Here is a 20583-nt window from a genome sequence, read left to right as displayed (position 1 = left end):
ATAATTTCTAATTTTAAATTTTGAAAACACCTCTCCAAACACAGATTCTCTGTGCAGTGCTCAACTTTGGTACACAAGATGCCCTCCCTAAGTGCCCGATGACTCCTGGTGTCTGACCGCCATTTCAGCCACTTTGATTTCTAGGCTTTCGGCCACTGGCAAGTGTTTCTCATGGGTGTGTCAGGTGTGAATTTATTTTACAGGCCATCCCAGGGACTAATGAAGAAAAACACAAAGTCTCCCCAACCGGTGAATGATGATTTCATTCGTGAAACTAAGAATGCGGTGATTCTAGACTTGGGGAAAAAAATGAATTTCAGTGATGTCAGATCAAACCAGCAGGTAAGATTGTTGCACTTAAATGGTTTATTGGAATTTCATAATAAGAAGTATCATTTCATTTAATTTAGTTCTTGGATGGTCAGGTCACCAGACCTCAGTTAGCCTGACCCTGCTGTCTTAGAAGATAGAGCATAGATTAACCGAGGGTCATATAGAAAACTCATCCACATGGATCTACAGTTCTTGATTACCCCAGTAGTTAATTCACTTTAACTGTTTATATGCGTTTACATAGAATGGAATACGTTAGAGAAAGAGAAGGACTAGCTAGTATGTTGGCCATTCCAGCAATCCTCAGCTCAGTATAGGCAAACACCATCACATCTTTGAAATATTGCAATATATGAGAAGATCTAGACTTAAAGGAACTCTGGGACACCACGCTGTCCTTTATCTGACTCCTACAATCTAATGTGCTAGAGGTCTGTTCACCAGTTCCTCTCAATTTTACATAAGCTTGAATCATGTGAAATAGCCATCAATAGTCAATATCCTGTGGTTCAACCCATACAACTCCTTGCTTACTAGTAAGTGTTCACACTGAAAGAAAAAGGAAAGCCATGGGTGAGCATCAAATAAAAGAAAAATAGACTGAGTATTTTGTTATTTGAGCCATTTGTTTTTGCATTTCATAACATGGTTATCTTGTAAACGTCAGTTTACATTTTAATAACCTAACTCTTGGTTTATTGCCCACAGTAGGAACTGATAAAAAATCTATTTTGAAACATAACATAAGATTTCAGTCAAAACTACATGCCAAATATTGTGGAATTTGTAGCATAAGTGATCCCTGGAAACAAGGCTCCAGATTTCCCTGACCATATGCTGTTTTCCTTTGTTTCTGTCTTTTACCTCCAGCGGAGCCAAGGATATACAGTATTTTACAACTGTGCGATATGTTGGGCAATTTTTACTAAGTAGGTTCTTTTGAAAATCTGCTGTTTAAAATCTTAAAATTGACTTTAAATTGTTGAATTGAAGAAGAACTAAATTTAAGCTTGTTATAATTGAGGACACTTTTCACGTATTATTTCACCAAGTTACATGCCTTTCTGGGAGGCAAATGCCAAGGCAACTATTCTTCTCCCTTCCATCTTCTAGACCAAGAAATGGGGGCACAGTTGTCAAACTGTCAGTGGAGGAACTAGAACTAGAGCCCTAGTCTCCGGGACACTTCACATATTCCCTGAAACTGTGAAGTCTTTGTCAGTTTTATGACAATTACCTTTAAGTCCCCATAAATTTTGCTCTGTCTGATGCAGATTTGCTTTCCTATAATACTGTCATCACATTCGTGTTTGTTAATCCTTCTAAGTGTCACTGAAATCAGAGCTGTGTTCAGCCTATGTCTTTTGCAACTCAGAGAGGGAGCAATTAGAACCCTGCAAAAATAATACCAGGTCAGCACACAAGCTGTGTGATGGCCCTTTTATAGTTACTCTGTAGGTAGATCGATGCTAATCCCCGCCCAATTCATGGCAAAGTGGGGTTTTTCTCCTAATTACCTGAAATGTGAATATAAGTGAACATGAACTTCTATGAGTTGAGTGTCATAAACCTGATAGAGCTCATTATTAGCTCCAGGGCTAATAGCAGGGCCTAGGATCAGTTTCAAAAAGCATCTCCATACTCTCCATTTGAATATCTGTGACATACATCAATGTTCTTCTGAGAATCATTATTCTGAGAATTGCTATGGTAGTTTAGTTACAGAATTGGTTCTAGACGGAGTTCTATGCCATGGATAAGAAAACCAAGCTGCGTAAATGCAATTCAGGATACTAAGATGGAAACTTTGCATTAGGTTGGTAGATGTTGATTCTGATTAAGTTTTGAGGAATAAAATGATGACCACATTGTAATACTGCTTTGTCATTGTTGCCTTGGGAAATGATAGTGAAGATACTGTGAAGAACTGTCTAAAATGTATTGTGGCCTGTTGGTGAAGTTAGAAGAAGAAAATTTGCTTGGGAAAGTGGAAAAGCAATCATAAAGAAACACTTGCATATTGATAGTCATCTATATCTGCAGTTTGGAGACACAGGAATCAAAATGATCAGTTTTCTCATTCCTACATTAGGCTGTCCATATGAGGGGGAAGCAAATGATTTCTTCTGAAGATTTGTTGTTGTTTTATCTTGCTTTGAAAACTTTTAGGTCCAAAAGCTGGACTCTCTGACCCTATTTTATTCCTAGCCAATGAAGAACAGCAACCTCTTAGAACATGTGTGTGGGCTAGCCTCATCCCATTATGCTGAGCATGAAAATAAACCAGAGGTCCTTGAACAATGAATATTGACTATAGACAATTTCCTCCCCAGAACTCAAACTCCTAAATTAATGTTTTAGAAAATGGGTTTTCTTTGACATATCTATCACTTTGTATTTCCCTATTGTAATATTTCAGCATTTACTTTCTACCTCATTTGATATAACCTTTCTAAATAGCAATTAACATTTGCTTGTTGATTCTTAGAACATTGTGTGACACAAAGGTGTCATCCTTTCAGATGTTCATATTTATTAAAATGGTTAGCTTTCTAAACTGACAGTGAAGTTTCTTTGAGTTGGGGATAAGCCAAGAGAGGTGCCCAACTTCTAGATTTTAGGCTGTATCATTTCTTATTTTGAAGGGTATCGTTCACCACCAGTGAATCTGCAGTGGACATCAATAAAACTTAAATGGTTTAGGATAGCAAGGTGAATCTGAGAGGTCAGAGGAACCCAGGATCACAAAATGTAATAATGAAGGTTTCATGACCAATGATTTTAATTCACACATGACTTAACATGATTTTCTACACCCAGTAACTATTCGGTGACTGTTAATTTCTAAACACACATACACACACAGTGTCTTATTTCAGCTTTCCTCCTTGACCTCATTTCTCTGGAAACCTTCCCATCTCTTTATTCTGCTCCCCACCTCCAACACACTTTTTTAAATTAATGCTTCTTTAAAACTGTCTGTGGTTCCCAGATACTGCCATGTATGACAAAAGAAAAAAAAAATATGCACCTAATTCTTGCTATGCTTTTTGTTCCTCTAATCTTCTTCTCTAAGCTGCTCAGTGATTTCTTCTATCTAAAGCACACCTCTTTCATCTCTTACTATGAACTCTTTATGAAAATCCTATTTTGTGAGTCTTGCCATCCATTCCTTTTCTTTTTTTTTTAAAGATTTTATTTATTTATTTGACACACAGAGAGAGATAGCGAGAGAGAGAGAGAGAGAGAGAGAGAGAGAGAGAGAGAGAGAGGGAGGGAGGGAGAGAGCACAAGCAGGGGGAGCGGCAGGCAGAGGGAGAAGCAGGCTTCCTGCATGAGCAGGGAGCCCGATGTGGGGCTCGATCCCAGGACCCTGGGACCATGACCTGAGCTGAAGGCAGTGGTTTAACCAACTGAGCCACCCAGGCGCCCCCATCCATTCCTTTTCTAATGAGAATTCCACACAGCCATTGACCTTAGGTTGCTTACCTTGAGCATGGTAGAAGCGTGGGATAGTGAAGTGTCCCTATGTTATCATCTGTGGACCCAACCAGAATGCACCAGTCACAATCTCCATGGGAGATGGGATTGGTGGATGTCTTAATCATTGCCGCACCCCTGTTGTGTCTGGCACAGAGTAGGTACTCCATGAATATTTCCTGAATTAGCACACGGCTATGGGATTTACATTAGTTTCAGATAAGATAATGAAACTTTTGACCAAAGAGAAAATTTTGGATTTGTGGCCTATCTATGGAAAATACCTCACTTGACTATGTAGATTCTGATTATGCCTAATTGAGGATACTACCTTATGACCATAATCCACTTCAATCAATAGATTAAAAAGATGAAAACACTGAAATTCAGCAAAACTCTGGTGTTAACTGTATGTCAGCTTCACGCAGAAAAACATTCTCTCCTTTGAGCACAGACATCGCTTACAAGCAGCTAATGCAGAAACTGCTGCTTTTACTCACAAAGGGATGAGGCAAGGGGACATGGAGAAGGCAACATAAATTCAGTCCTGGAAATTCAAAGCCTGTGTCTGCCAACAGTGGGTCTGTAGTACAGCCTTTGTACAGAACAGTGCAGAAAGCACCTAAACTTAACTTAAACCTATTGCTTTTGTTTGCAAATTTCTTTACAAAATCTGAGTCCCATCAGTCATAACTTGGAATGAAAATCTTGACTGGTGTGTAATCGGGGTAGTTATTTTTGGGATAACCAACTCTTAGTTTCAAAACACTACAAAAAGACGTCAATTTCTGCTTTGGGGATGGTATACATCTTCGCTAACAGCTCATAAGTAAAGATTCAGTGCTTTAGCAACAAGCCACAGACCCCTGCCACACAACTTCATGGTTTCCTTGTTCCTGTTTCCAATTTCCAAAATATTTATGAAACCTTTCATGGAAATTCCTTGATCTACAGTATTTTTATTTTGTTGCTCATTTGCAATTTACACATTATATACCTGGTACATTAAACAAATATGTCTAAAAAGAATTTTCTTTTCTCCCAGTATCCCTTTGGATTTATTCTGTGGGACTATTTCTTCTCCTGCTCCTGGCAATCTCAACTATAAGGCAATCTCAAAACAGTTTTGGCCCCATTTAGTTCACTTAAGGTTCTGGGGTAACTTCGTTGCAAAATACAATCTTGATCCAGTAGTACAAAATTTCCTTATTCAAAAATAAGACCCCCCACGCGAACACCCCTATCCATACCCCACAGCGCAAGAACTGTTACAAATGGTGAACCTAAAGCCAGGAAGGGAAGTGTGGCCAGCTGCTCTCTTTTTTTGCTCCCTCCTCCCCCACTCTACTGACTGTCCTCACTCCCTTTCCCAGCCATGGAAAGACAAAAGCTGACCCCACAGTGGCTTAGTCTTGTATGTGGCCCATGTGTGCCTGACAGGACCCATCACGGTGCAGGTGTGAAGGCTAGTCAAAGTAGCCTTCAGCTTGCCCACTGACAAAAAGCTGCCTCACTCCTCACTCCAGCTTTCTTAGGCAGGAGTCAGATACTAACCCACTGCAGAAAATAAAGCAAGCTCTCCTAATGAGTCCATTTAATCTCCCTTGCTGAGCTTGAAGTGAAGGCAGGTACCCTTGCGGTAGAGGAGGAGGTAGGAGATGCAGAGACACAATAGCTCTCTCCAAAGTCCTCTCACTGGATCTTCTCCCGCCTCACTCCTTTGTATCTCTGGTGGAGGTGAGGGGTTTAAATGGTCTAGCCTGTCTATAAGCACCTGCTTTGAAACTGTCTGCCAACTCACTTGTTTTCTGATATCTAGCCCATCTTGGTGCCTTAGTAAAAACTTCCAGTTAAGATCTGGTTGCAACTGTATCCTCAGTACCTAGTTATAAGTAGTATTTTTTAAATAACTCATTGAGTGTTCTGTTTCCATCACCTCCCAATTTGTCATACTGATAAAATAATAAATATATAACAAATATGCATGCCTTTGTAGTAAAACAAAATGTGTATATTTTCATCATATTGCTTCTCTAGTTCCTTGGATCAAATCAATTCAAACATCGATAAATTCTGTAAGATCAGGCCCCAACTTGGCAAAATCCAGTTTGGAATACATGGAGACCATGTGGTGTTTATATTCTCGGGCAGGCACTTAGGTCCTCGTATATATCATCCGCTGTGTTCCTGAAGGTTGGGTGTAATCATAACTTACCACTATGTACAAAATACTTCTTTGGGAAAATTCCTTCATACTTCCAAAATAGAATTTCAGGAATTCATCTTTCGCTATAATAACTCTGACAAGGTATTTAGCCAGGAAGTTACAGCCCTTACAGGTCAGGCAATAGGAGAAGCTTCAGGGAAGACTCTTTTTAAAAAAAAATTTAGAGCAAGGACTCCATTAGAACAATGGCTAGAGTTGGTATGGAATGGACTAGGAATTTGGGGACTTAAATGAAACAAGATGAGAAGCTGTAAAATGCTAAGACCTCCTGCCACCCTCACAAATAACTATGGTGTTTCCTGAACCCCTAGGATCTGTGTATGAGGTTTGAGAACTGTGTGAATTATTCTGTTTGGATGTAATTTTTAAAATAATAAAGCTTCTTTTAATACCTACCTCATATGGTAAGGGAATAAAATGACTCATTGGTTTTACTCCTAAATATCCAGGAAAATAAACAAATGTGTTAAAGAGAAAAATAATATATATTCAAAAGCATAAATGCAATTCAAGAAAGAAGAAGTATATACTCTTCATGTGATTTTAAACTGGCAAGACTAAGAAATATTTCAAATTTGGGGGAGCATTTAATATATGTAAGGAAAAATATAGTCATTGTGAAGTATTAGATTGAATCATATGAAAGTCTACATTTTTGACCTACAAAAATGTCAGTTTTGTATAATTCAGCCTAATAGGTAGTTGGAAGCTTTCAAAGATTAACTTTTTAAAAACTCCTATAATGTAGAAAATAGTCTTAATACTTTTAAACTAGGTTTCTTAATACTTTTAAACTAGGTTTCAGATTAATAGAAGTGAATAATTTTTTACTTTAACTGGTTTGAATTATCTGATTAAAAAATAATAAGGTACCTGGAGATTAATCATTTTCTCTACCCTGAAAGAGCTGTGGATTTATTTTGCTTACCCAGTGTGAGATGTGGCCAAGAGAAGAGGATTTAAAATTGGTTTCAAGAACTTGAAACCAACAAACATCTGATTTCTGTATTTCTATGTTTCGTAAGTTCCAATTCTACACAAATTCAGGTGACAATATGTATATGACAATAACTAAAGGACATGAGTAATGTGATTTAATAGCTTGAGAATACATCTTACGAGTCCTGAACTCAATCACTCTGTCTAAGACTGGGACAGATGTATATCAGCCATGTGCTTCCAAATTCTACTTCAGGAACATCCTAGTGCCATCTCCATGGAGCTCATCTAAATTATGAAATTGTGGTTAACTAGAGTCACAAGCTTAACAGAAGGTCTTACCCTCAGCCCAAAGCCATGGCTCTGAAGTCTTCAAAGATGCAGTTGGAACAAGTGATTTCCCCCATGTCATCCATGTCTTCACTCATTCTTCAGATACTCATTGAGCACCTGCCATGAGGCAGACACTATTCCAGGTGCTGTTGATATAGTGAGAAGCAAGATAAACAAGTTCTCAGCTCTTGTGGAGCTAACATTCTAATCCTTAGAGATATTCATCCACTCAATCAATAAACAAACAAACAAGAAATATACTAGATAGCAAACGGTCCTGTGTAGAGTATTAGAATGGGGAGTTCATTTACATGAAGTGGACTGGGAAGGCTGCTTTGGGGAGGTGACATATAAGCTTGATAGAATTCGGCAGGGAGAGGGAGTGACAGGAATTCAGGATAAGTCCTAGATTTAGGGTTTAACTTGGTACACTCAAAGTGTGGTCCGAGGACATGTGGCAATCTGCAAGCTCTCACCTCTCCACCTTGGCATAAGCACAGAAACTGAGAGTAACCATTAAGAAATTTCTATAGCAATTTGACAGAAACATTTTATGCCTATTGAATATAATAATTTTGCCTGCCTCCTAAATTTCATTTTGCTACTCATTCATTTTTATTTCACTTTACAAAACTACACACTGGAAAATTTTTAAAACCTGGTTTTCACCAAAGATAGTGCAAGAAACACTGGCTTAACTACTTAACCAAGTGGGTGAATAGTGGCACCACTTTCTGAGATGGGGAAGAGCAGGGTAGGAATATCTCTGGGAGACAGAAATCAAGTGTGTGTTGTTTGGATCATGCTAAGTTTGAGATGCCCATTGGGTGCCCAAACCATGATATAGAATCAATCGCTGGGTATATGACTCGCATGATGTATCATCGGGTATCCGAGTTTTGTAGAAAGATCAGGCTTGAGGATATGTATTTGGAGTCATCAGCATACAGAAGGTATCTGAAGCTGTGAGATGGGTTGAGACCACTTACCTAGGACTAGGAGCTAGCAAAGGAGACTGATAAGCAGCAATTAAAGAAAGAGAAGGAAAACCAATATGGTATTATGAAAGCAAACAGAAGGAAATATTTCAAAAAGGAGAAAGTAGCCATCCTTGTCTAATACTGCTGAGATATCAGGTAAGGTAAGAACAGATAAGTGACAACTGGATTTGGCTAATTTGGAGACCTTGACAATAGTAATCTCAGGGGGACAGTGAGAACACAAGCCTAATTGGAGCACATTAGTGAAAGAATGGGTGGCAAGCAAGTGATCCTGTAACAATACAAAATTATTTCAACTAGTTTTGTTGTGGTGGGAGTAGAGAGATGCAATGAAGATGGATATGGACTCGAGGGAGATTTATTCAAGACAGATTTCATCAAGTATGCAGATGGGAATGTCCAGTAGAGACAGGAAGCTGGTAATGCAGGCATGCATCAGAATGCAATTCAGAATAGTTTTGCCATATTACCAGATAGGAAGTTCTACATATTGAAATGGACATTAATAGTAGTAATGGAAATCACATTCCATCTTCATTTCTCTACAGGATGCTACTGGGGCTCCATACTCAAGGTGAGGAATCAGGATTCACTAAGGCAGTTTGTGATTATAGTAGAGACATTGGCATCTCCTTTAGTGCTCCATGGTGAGGAACTGGAAATGGAACATGCCTGGTTTATTGGGTTTCCATGATATATATTTACCATCTAAATCTAAAAAGTTCCATCCTCAAATTATACTGATAGACACCTTCTTTCTCACCCATAGAATTGAAATTGAAACATGTTTGCCATTTTGACAGGAGTACAAAATTTCAAGCTTTGAGCAGAGGCTGATGAATGAAATAGAGTTTCGCTTGGAACGTACCCCTGTTGATGAGTCAGATGATGAAGTCCAACATGACGAGATCCCCACGGGCAAGTGTATTGCTCCCATCTTTGACAAAAGACTCAAGCATTTCCGAGTTACAGAAGGCTCTCCAGTGACATTTACCTGCAAAATTGTTGGGATTCCTGTTCCAAAGGTAGGGGAAGATGACCAGCTGATTGGCCAACCAACCAACAACACAGAACTGTAGACAATGCCTTCAAGAAAGTCTTATCAGATTCTAGGGATGTGTCTACAGAGGGAATAAAAACCACTACCAGAAAAACTAACAAAGCCCAGATAATTTTACTAAAAAGAGACCGTCAGAGATAGGACCGTTAAATAATTAGGCCCAAAATAAATCAGACTTATGGGTAAGTTAGAATTTTAATAAAAGTTTAAAATAAACTTCTTAGTCATAATCCTCCATTTTGGGCTATTGATTCTCTCAACCACCAAACTCACCAAATTGATGCTCTTTCTCTTTAACACTTATTGAATACCCACAAAGTGCCTGTTGTTGCACAAAGTGAGCTATATTTGTATCATTACTAGTAGGTTGGTATATGCTGAAAATGTCATATCGTTATCACTGGCTGCAGAAAAATCTTATGAGTCACCAGATTTTTTTGGCAGTCAGCTGAAAGAAGGATTTACACCCAGTATGGCTGTGGTAGGGGATCTCTCCGCTCTACTTTCACAAACATTAGCATGGTGTTATCGTGTATGGTTAGGTAACCAGGAAATGTGGAGAACAGCTGCAGCCAGTACTTTAACCCCCCTGTCTTTGAGAGATCTCCTTGATACATGCAGAACTCAACATGAAAAACATATTTATTTAAATGTTTGCCAGATGAGAAATTTAGCAAGTGAATCCTGGCCTCCTTCCACATGGTATAATAAACCATACTATCCTTTCAAGTAGGGTGAGCTATTGTGGACCCTGAGGTCTGTGGATTGCAGAAGAGTTGAGCTTGTAGATAGGATAATGGGAAAAAATTCAGTCTCCTGGTTTTCATTATTTTGCCTCTGAAGACATGTCTGGTCTTTGGGGTGACTTTTTAAGTAATTATGAAGTACAATAAAAAGAGTCAAAAGCTTTATCTCAATCCTAAATTATACAGAATTTTTGTCTTAAGTATTGTATATGTACAAGTGCAGGAGCATGTTATACAGTCATTTTTTTAAAAAGATTTTATGTATTTATTTGACAGAGAGAGAGAGACAGCGAGAGAGGGAACACAAGCAGGGGGAGTGGGAGAGGGAGAAGCAGGCTCCCCGCTGAGCAGGGAGCCCGATGCGGGGCTCGATCCCAGGACCCTGGGATCATGACCCGAGCCAAAGGCAGACGCTTAATGACTGAGCCACCCAGGCGCCCCTACAGTCATTTTTAAAATACTTTTTCCGAAGTGCTTTATAAGGGATGGGGCACTCATAGAGATGGCAATCAGCCCTTGCTTCATCCTACTCCCTGCTTCATTATCTTCAAAAAGATGTGCAGAACAGTGTATGTTCTCCTTGATTATCTTTCATTGCAGGTTTACTGGTTCAAAGATGGGAAGCAGATTTCAAAGAGAAATGAGCACTGCAAAATGAGGCGAGAAGGAGATGGGACATGCTCTCTGCACATTGACTCCACCACCAGTGATGACGATGGCAACTACACTATCATGGCTGCCAACCCCCAGGTAGAGAAGCAGGGTTCTGCGCTGTGCTGCACTCTGAGGAAGGAGCACTGATGTCATTGTGAATGAGACCTTGAGAAGTGCGAGTTACTAAGGATTGCTGAGGAAAATAAATGAGAAGCATTGTGATTGTGTGTAACTAGAGCACAGTATCACAGCTTGAAAGACCGGTTAGCCATTGATGGGTCACTCAAGCCTTGAGCCTTTGTCAAAGGACATTTGTAGTATCTGTTCACTATGTCCCAGATGTATTAGACTAAATCTTATGTTTATTAACTCATTGACTCTCTTGAAGAGTCTATAAATCATCCTATCAAAGAATGATTTGTTGTTTTTGTTCTTTAGAGAATATGCAAATAACTCCAAAAAAGCTTGTAAATATTCCTCAAATCCATAATGTCCTTTTTTTTTTTTTTGGTAAAAGTTGGAAAGCCATAATCTTTCACTTTTCTTTTCTGAATAAGATCAAGGATCAAGACTTAAAATTCCCGTAAAAGGTATGGCAGAACAAATATCTTCAATTACTATTAGAATACAAAATATAGAACTATAATTTCTACTCTCACCCAGTCTCCTTATTAAAATGTTAGTTTTGAGGATAAATCTCTATTAAGAAAAGTATAAAATACTTGGCCATACTCTCTGCTTGTGGCTGCAGATAATGTTCAGTGCACCAGAATTCAAATTTTTTTTACATTTGTGCTCTGTTCATTTCTCAGCTCAAAGTGAAAGTCATCACAATATTCTTTAAATTCCCCCCTAGAAAAAAAAATTCCCCCTAGAATATTAACAGTGATCTAGGGAGTCGTATTTTATTGTTTTCATTCCCCACCCCCAAGTTTTCTTTCTCATAATAGTTAGCCAAAAGGTTCAAAACTGTTCCAGTCCAGAAAAATTTATATAAATTGAAAAAAAATGGAGAATTCTCTTATTTTTAATTCATTTTTGTTTCTCAGGGGAGAATCAGCTGTTCTGGTCACTTGATGGTACAAAGTTTGCCCATTCGCAGTCGACTAACATCCGCTGGTCAGTCCCACAGGTAAAAACAGTAAGAATCTCCCTTCTCTAGCCACTCCCAAGCATCCACCTACCACACTAAGCATCAAAGTATTGGGTCTACATATTGTTCTTAAAGTGTAGTCCTGCACCTGCAGCATCAGCATCCCTTGGGAGCTTGTTGCAAATGTGGAATCCCAAGACCTACCCCAGACCTACTGAATCAGAAAGTACATTTAATAAGATCCCTAGATGACTCATAGGCACATTAACATTGAGATGCACTGGTCTGTTGCACACTCTTAATGGCTCAAAATTTGTAACCCTCAGTAGCACCTGTGCAGATAATATATAAACCAGAGTCTTTGAATTAAATTACCATATTTTCTTTAACAAAACAGAAACTGCTAATGGTTATATGTCTATAGATTGAATATTTTTGCTGTTGTTGTCCCCAGTATAACAATTGCCTCTAACATAGCAATTGGCTTTCTTCCTCTCTGATTTTACTAACCACTAAGAATTAAGAGCCTGGCTTCCCCTTGAGTCTTATGGTGCCACAAAGTCTTAGCAAAGCATTCCATAGTTGCTGACATGGATGAATTATATTTGACTTACCAAAGGGGCAAAAATAGTGACCCATGTTTCAGATACAGTATTTCATTACCACTGCAACTATACCTTCTTCTTCATTTTTTTTTCTTCAAGAACAGCTGTTGCTGTTGGTCAGTCTTAACCAGTTTATCACCGCTGCAACTATAGCTTCTTCTTCATTTTTTTTTCTTTAAGAACAGCTGTTACTGTTGGTCAGTCTTAACCAGTTTAAGTTCATGATCACCTTTAATGGTCTGCCATAATTTATAGCCAGGTTAAATTTTATTACTCAGAGACATAGAGATTGCAGCTGCCTTGTTCTGAGTAATAAACAGAACTTGTCTGTTGGCTCTCATTTGAGATTCGGCTTGAATACTGATTTATTTGTGTATTTTGAAACTTTTGAACAACTGGTCAAAGCCAAGGCAAGGGTAACTGAGCCACCTAACCCAGAATGACTTCAGAGAAAAAGAAGCTAAAGCCTGTTTATTTGATTACAGATCTCATAAGATAATCCTACAGTGTATGAGATGCTTATTACCTTGCTTTTTACATAAGCTTCACACTATTATTTATTATTTTATTATTTGTTTACAGTCCAGCAACCTCCTTCCCCACCCACCCCCCAAAATATCTGTTCTCTAGGCTCTATAGCCATGCCTAAATGCTTGCTGTTGTAGGTTTATAGATTGGTTTCTATGTTTAATGCCTGAACATGCTTGTTTTTATAGAGGAAGGTCCCGAGTACAAGAAAGAGACAAAGAGCCCCTACAGGAACGCTTTTTCCGACCACATTTCCTGCAGGCTTCTGGGGATATGGTAGCTCACGAGGGGCGCCTCTGTCGGCTGGACTGTAAGGTAGACTCTAATACTCATCCTTGGCTCCAGATCTGTTCATATTTTGCATTTGTTTGACTTATTTTTGTTGTATTTGTTTTATGCTTTGTTTAGAGAAAGGGGGGCTGGGGAAGGGAGAGAGATCACTTCTTTCCTCACAAGGCTTTTTCAGAGCATTTATTAATACCAGACAAAAGAATTTGATGAAATTTTTAAGTCTTTATACCTTAATAAAATTACATTGGTGTTGTATCAAGTTAACTCTGCATTTGTAAAAGACAACCAAAGAAGTGATATAATTCAGACATTTTCCATGTGGTGCGGGGTAAGTCTTCATTACTATAAAGCCAAAAGTGTGATTTTTGCATCCTGGAAGTGAGTTTCTGGGATGTATAGACTTTGAAAAAATTACAGTCATGAAAAGATAACTCCAAGGTGGTTTATGAAAACAGAAGTTGATTTCTCGTACTAATCGACATCCACCAGCTTTAGCTATTCTACTTTCTAGTTCTTCAACCAGAAACTGTTCAGCTGAGCAGCATGGATATCTCTCAGTATGAAGAGAAACTTAAGTCACCTCTTCTACTCCAGACAAAGATGCAGAATGTTATGGAAATTTATGTTATGTTATGGAATGTTATGGAAATTTTAGATGCTGATTGGTAAAGGCTTGAGGTTAAACATTCATAGAGTCCACTTCTGTAGATGGTTCTTAACTCTGCCGATGGCTGCCTAAATAATATTTGGGATTGATTGTTACTTCTTCCACCCTAAACCCTAAAAGATACCCATTCCAGGTCCCATCCCTAGAGATTCTGACTTAATATAGTAAGTGGACACTGGGATTTTCAAATGCTCCCCACACGATTATAACACACAGCAAGATTTGAGAACTCTAGTTTAATGTCTGCCCTTTCCTTGGTTGCCTTCCCAGGTATGTAAGCAACATATCTGTGAAACTCACTCAGCAGGTCTATTTTATCTATCCGTTTTGTTTTTCTTTCTTCCTTATTCTAATCTAAAATATAATCATCACCTGAATTGGGGTCAAAATATGATACAGTTTAAATTAATGTGGCCATTTATCCAGCCCCTCTTATCCTGACGCCCCTGCAGAGAGGTTTCTCTCCACCCCATGTTTTTTCTATTTGGTGCCAGACAAGGACGAAGAATTCAGCCACCAAATAAATCTGCCTGTCATCGGTCTGTCATTTGCCTCAGCTGTCCTGTTGTTTATTAGGTGAGTGGCTTACCGCCCCCAGAGCTGACGTGGCTGCTCAATGGCCAACCGGTGCTACCAGACGCCTCCCACAAGATGTTGGTCAGGGAGACTGGAGTCCACTCTCTGCTCATTGACCCGCTCACTCAACGTGACGCAGGGACCTATACATGCGTTGCTACCAACAAAACTGGACAGAATTCCTTTAGTCTGGAGCTCACTGTAGTAGGTAAGGTTTGCTTCTGGGATCCCAAGAATAACACCATTTAAAGTTATTGCCCAAATAGGGACAGCTTCTGACAGAATTCCTTAGTCATTTGCCCCACCAAGTTTCATCTCAGTTTCTCCTTCACTGTAGTAAAGGCCATATTTCCTACATTGTTTTCAAAGACCTATCAATAAAAACATAATGTGGTATCTGGTGCATATATGCATGAAATAAATGGGAGCCTTTGTAATAGTTAATTAATCAATTAATTAGCATATTGACTACACTAAATTCAAGTCACTTGCCCTACAGTTCATCACAACTGGAACACACCAGGATCTTGCCCCTACCCCAAGCTTCCGTGCCTTTGCTTCACTGATCCTTCTACCTGGAATGCCCTTCTTTGCCCTCATTCTCCAAGGCTTAATTCATATGTCACCACCAAGGCACATCCTCCTCTGTTTCCGTAGCACTTAGAAAAGGAGAGACTCCCCAGAGCACTTGCAGCCTTACATGTAACTATTATCTCCTTTGCCTTCCTGAAGAGACTGAAAGCTTCTAAAGTCAGACATTTTGACTTTTTCTGTGTATCTCCAGTGTCTGACTCAGTGCCTGGAACATGCACGGCGCTCAACAAATGTTGAGTTGATAACTAAACAAATGAACCTCTACCTTATAAGATGACATGAACAAAACACTGTAATGGCTACAAAAAAGGACAAGTCATTATCACTTGGTTGATACCTGCCCTCGGGCCAGGAGTCCAGCCAGAATTAGATTTCAGAATATACGAATTCTAGTGCTGAGCTTTCTCCCATGTGTGGCCCTTACCGGAAACCAGGGGGGCTTTGTCATGCTATCTTCTCTATAGGCTGGTGGCTGCTCACCCCATATATCTTTTTCTTTTTCTCACTCTTAATTTTCTCATACCGAACAGAGTAGGAAAAGCTCATCCTGCAAGGATATATTGATTGCAAGCTTTTACTTTTCCCCCAATATTTTGCAAATATTGATTCTGGAATCCTGAAATATGAGGTATCTTTGCCTTATCTGGTTCTGGCCCTCCCCCAAAAAAGGCTTCCTTAGGAAGCCTAATTTGGGGGGGTGTTTTTTTTAAGTCGTGTACTTCTGCGGCACCTGGCTGGCTCAGATGACAGTGCGACTCTTGATCTCAGGGTCATGAGTTCGAGCCCCACATCGGGTGTAGAGATTACTTGAATAAATAAAACTTAAAAAAAAAAAGTAGTGTATTTCTTTTCTGTAGCTATAAACTTCTTCAAAATAAAAGTTGAGGGAAGGGCACCTGGGTGGCTCAGTTGGTTAAGTGACTGCCTTCAGCTCAGATCATGATCCTGGAATCCTGGGATCGAGTCCCGCATCGGGCTCCCTGCTCAGCAGAGTCTGCTTCTCCCTCTGACCCTACCCACTCTTGTGCTCTCTCTCTCACTCTCAAATAAATTAATTAATTTAATTAAATTAAAATCTTAAAAAAATAAAGTAAAAGTTGAGGGAAAATGAATATACCTTTTACAAAATCAACTCTAGAAAAGAAAAAGGGTAGGTTCAGTACATAAAATCTGTTGTTTCTCAAAATTTACTGCTGGGAATAAGAGACTCCTTTAAGGAGTGGGTTATTCCACACCCACTATTCGAGTCCCCTCCATGTGCGACCCAGATCCTGGAGTGTTGTCTCTCACACAATATGCAAAGAGGTTCCCTCATTCCTTTTTTTCATCACTTCTGGAGCTTTTATCAAAGCAATGATCTTCCCTTAGAGGTGTGAGAAGTACTCTGAAGAGGAGGTGAGGTGGGTGGGCACCCACTCTGCTAAATTCCAGAACTCTAATGAGTTGGAAGCATGAACCCCAAGGCGCTTACAATTCAAACAAGAATGGCCCTTCTTCCATTCAGCCAAAGAGGTGAAGAAAGCCCCTGTGATTCTGGAGAAACTGCAGAACAGCGGAGTTCCCGAAGGCCACCCAGTGAGGCTGGAGTGCCGGGTGATAGGCATGCCGCCACCCGTGTTCTACTGGAAGAAGGACAATGAGACCATCCCTTCCACCCGAGAGAGGATCAGGTACGGTCCGTTCCCATGTCCGCTCCCATGTTCAAACGGACTTCCAAGCTCAGTGGGACTTGCTGGGCATCCAAATAAGTCTGTTGTCTTTTGAATCTGGCTTCTTTCACTCAGCATGGCGCATTTGAGTGTCATCCATGTTATTATGCGTATCAAGAACTTACTCCTTTTTGCTCCTGAAGGGCAATCCATGGTAGGGATGTCCCACAGTTTTAAAATGTTAATTTTTTCAGGATTAATTAGCAGGGTTTTTTTTTTTTTATTTTAAACTCAGTTTTGTTAACATACAGTGTTATATTAGTTTCAGGTGTACAATATAGTGATTCAAAAATTCTATACATTACTCAGTGCTCATCACTGTTACGTGTGCTCTTAATCCCCTTCACCTGTTTCACCCATCCCCCCCATCCCCTGCCAACCTCCTCGCTGGTAACCATCAATTTGTTCTCTATGGTTAAGAGTCTGTTTTGGGGGTTGTCTTTTTTTTCCTTTGTTCGTTTTTTCTTAAATTCTACATATGAGTGAAATCATATATTTGTCTTTTTCTGACTGACTTACTTCATTTAGCATTATACTTTCTAGATCCATCGGTATTGTTGCAAATGATAAGATTTCATTCTTTTCGTGGCTGAGTAATATTCCTCTGTGTGTGTACACACACATGCACATATATATCTTCTTTATCCATTCATCTATCGATGGACACTTGGGTTGCTTCCATGTCTTGGCTAGTATAAATAATGCTACAATAAACATGAGGGTGCATCTATCTTTTCGGATTAGAATTTTTGTTTTCTTTGCATAAAAACCCAGTAGTGGAATTAACTGGATCATATGGTGATTCTATTTTTAATTTTTTAAGGAGCATCCATACTGTTTTCCACAGTGGCCACACCAGTTTGCATTCCCGCCAAGAGTGCATGAGGGTTCCTTTTTCTCCACATTCTTGCCAACACTTGTTGTTTCTTGTATTGATTTTAGCCATTCTGACAGGTGTGAGATGATATCTCATTGTGGTTTTGCTTTGCATTTCCCTGATGATGAGGGATGCTGAGCATCTTCTCATATGTCTGTTGGCCATCTGTATGTCTTCTTTGGATAAATGTCTGCTCATGTCTTCTGCTCATTTTTAAATTGAATTATTTGGTTTTTATGTGTTGAGTTATATTAAGTTCTTTATATATTTTGGATACTAACCTTTTATCCAATATGTCATATGTAAATATCTTCTCCCATTCAGTAGGTTGTCTTTTACTTTTGTTGATTATTTCCTGTGCTGTGCAGAAACTTTTTTTTTAAAGATTTTATTTATTCATTTCAGACACAGAGATACAGAGAGAGAGAGCATGAGCAGGGGGAGAGGCAGAGGGAGAGGGAGAAGCAGGCCCCTCCCAAGCCAGGAGCCCAATGTGGGGCTCGATCCCAGGACCCTGGGACCATGACCTGAGCCGAAGGCAAACGCTTAACCATCTGAGCCACCCAGGTGCCCTGTGCAGAAACTTTTTATTTTGATGTAGTCTTAATAGTTTATTTTTGCTTTTGTTTCCTTTGCCTCAGGAGATATGTCTAGAAAACTGTTGCTACAGCTGAAGTCAGAGAAGTTACTGTCTGCTCTCTTCTAGGATTTTTATGGTTTCAGGCCTCACATTTAGGTCTTTAATCCATTTTGAGTTTATTTTCCTGTATGGTGTAAGAAAGTGGTCCAGTTTCATTCTTTTGCATGTAGCTGTCCAGTTTTCCTAACACCATTTGTTGAAGAGACTGTCTTTTCCCCATTGCATATTCTTGCTTCCTGTGTGAAAGATTAATTACCATACAGTTGTGGGTTTATTTCTGGGCTCTCTATTCTGTTCCATTGATCTATTGGTCTATTTTTGTGCCAGCATCATGCTGTTTGATTACAACAGCTTTGTAGCATAACTTTTAATCTGGGATTGTGATACCTCCAGTTTTGCTTTTTTTTTTTAAGATTTTATTTATTTATTTGACAGAGAGAGACACAGCGAGAGAAGGAACACAAGCAGTGGGAGTGGGAGAGAAGCAGGCTTCCCGCTGAGCAGGGAGTCCGATGTGGGGCTCGATCCCAGGACCCTGGGACCATGACTTGAACCGAAGGCAGATGCTTAATGACTGAGCCACCCAGGCGCCCCTTGCTTTTCTTTTCAAGATTGCTTCAGCTATTTGGGGTCTTTTGTTCTTACATACAAATTTTAGGATCATTTGTTCTAGTTCAGTGAAAAATGCTGTTGGTATTTTGAGGGGGATTGCATTAAATCTGTAGATTGCTTTGGGTAGTATGGACATTTTAACAATATTCGTTCTTCTAACCCATGAGCATGGAATATTTTTCCATTTGTTTGTGTCATCTTCAATTTCTTTCATCATTGTTTTATCAATTTCTTTCATCAGTGTATTATAGTTTTCAGAGTACAGATCTTTCATCTCCTTGATTAAGTTTATTCCTAGGTATTTTATTATTTTTGGTGCAACTGTAAATCAGATTGTTTTCTTAATTTCTCTTTCTGCTGCTTCATTATTAGTATATAGAAATGCAATGGGGGGCAGGCGCCTGGCTGGCTCAGTCAGTGGAGCATGCAACTTTTGATCTTGGGGTTGTGAGTTCAAGCCCCACATTGGACGTAGAACTGACTTTAAAAAGTGTTAAAAAAAAAAAAGAAGAAAGAAAGAAGAAGGGAAGAAAGAAAGAAAGAAAGGCAACAGATTTCTGTATATTGATTTTGAATCCTGCAACCTTACCGACTTCATTTATCAGTTCTAGTAGTCTCTAGGGTTTTCTATATATAGTATCATGTCATCTGCAAATAGTGAAAATTTTACTTCTTCCTTACCAATCTGGATGCCTTTTATTCCTTTTTCTTGTCTGATTGCTGTGGCTAGGACTTCCAGTAGTATGCTGAATAAAAGTGGTGAGAGTGGACATCTTTGTCCTATTCCTAACCTTAGGGGGAAAGCTTTCAGTTTCACACCATTGAGTATAATGTCTGCTGTGGGTTTTTCACATAAGGCCTTTATTATGTTGAGGTATAGTCTCTCTAAACCTACTTTGTTGAGAGTTCTTTCTGCATCTATTGAAATGATAATATGGTTTTTGTCCTTTCTCTTGTTTGTGTGATATATCACGTTGATTGATTTATGAATATTGAACTACCTTTGCAACCCAGGAATAAATCCCCCTTGATCATGGTGAATTTTTTTAATGTATTGTAGGATTCAGCTAGTTAATATTTTGTTGAGGATCTTTGCATCTGTGTTCATTAGAGATATTGTAGTATATCTCTGTAGTTTTCTGTCTTTCTTTCTCTCTTTCTTTCTTTTTTCCTTTCTTTCTTTCTCTTGTAATGTTTTTATCTGGTTTTGGTATCAGGGTAATGCTGGCCTCATAGAATGAATTTGGAAGGCTTCCTTCCTCTTCTATTTTTTAGAATAGTTTGAGAAAAATAGGTATTACCTCTTCTTTAAATGTTTGGTAGAATTCACCTGTGAAGCCATTTGGTCCTGGACTTTTGTTTGTTGGGAGTTTTTTGATTACTGATTCAATTTCATTGCTGGCAATCGGTCTGTTCAAATTTTCCATTTCTTCCTGATTCAGTATTGGTAGGTTATATGTTTCAAGGAATTTATCCATGTCTTCTAAGTTGTCCAATGTTGGCATGTAATTTTTTATAATATTCCCTTACAATCCTTTGTGTTTCTGTGGTGTTGGTTGTTATTTCTCCTCTTTCATTTCTAATTTTGTTAAAACTTTAATTTTTAAATTTAAAAATG

The 20583-nt window shown here is 39.0% G+C and overlaps 2 protein-coding genes across 2 annotated transcripts in view; one reads left to right on the top strand and one right to left on the bottom strand.

Moving 5' to 3' along the window:
- The window catches only part of ATOH7 (atonal bHLH transcription factor 7), a 61856-nt gene that overhangs the window by 22514 nt on the left and 18759 nt on the right, over positions 1 to 20583 (bottom strand). The gene's annotated exons all lie outside the window — the stretch shown is intronic.
- The window catches only part of MYPN (myopalladin), an 83443-nt gene that overhangs the window by 56671 nt on the left and 6189 nt on the right, over positions 1 to 20583 (top strand). Inside the window, exons 12-18 of the mRNA XM_025850239.2 lie at positions 204 to 342; positions 9117 to 9338; positions 10720 to 10869; positions 11823 to 11905; positions 13188 to 13314; positions 14534 to 14741; positions 16632 to 16797. Coding sequence (XP_025706024.2) covers positions 204 to 342; positions 9117 to 9338; positions 10720 to 10869; positions 11823 to 11905; positions 13188 to 13314; positions 14534 to 14741; positions 16632 to 16797 — 1095 coding nt within the window. The remainder of the gene's footprint in view (positions 1 to 203; positions 343 to 9116; positions 9339 to 10719; positions 10870 to 11822; positions 11906 to 13187; positions 13315 to 14533; positions 14742 to 16631; positions 16798 to 20583) is intronic.

The sequence above is a fragment of the Callorhinus ursinus genome, unplaced genomic scaffold (assembly GCF_003265705.2).
Source record: "Callorhinus ursinus isolate GAN/ISIS: 27379988/994484 unplaced genomic scaffold, GSC_fseal_2.0 scaffold31, whole genome shotgun sequence".
In the NCBI taxonomy this organism is placed as follows: Eukaryota; Metazoa; Chordata; class Mammalia; order Carnivora; family Otariidae; genus Callorhinus; species Callorhinus ursinus.
The sequence above is the reverse complement of the archived record's forward strand: the minus strand, read 5'-3'. Positions and strand labels throughout refer to the sequence as shown.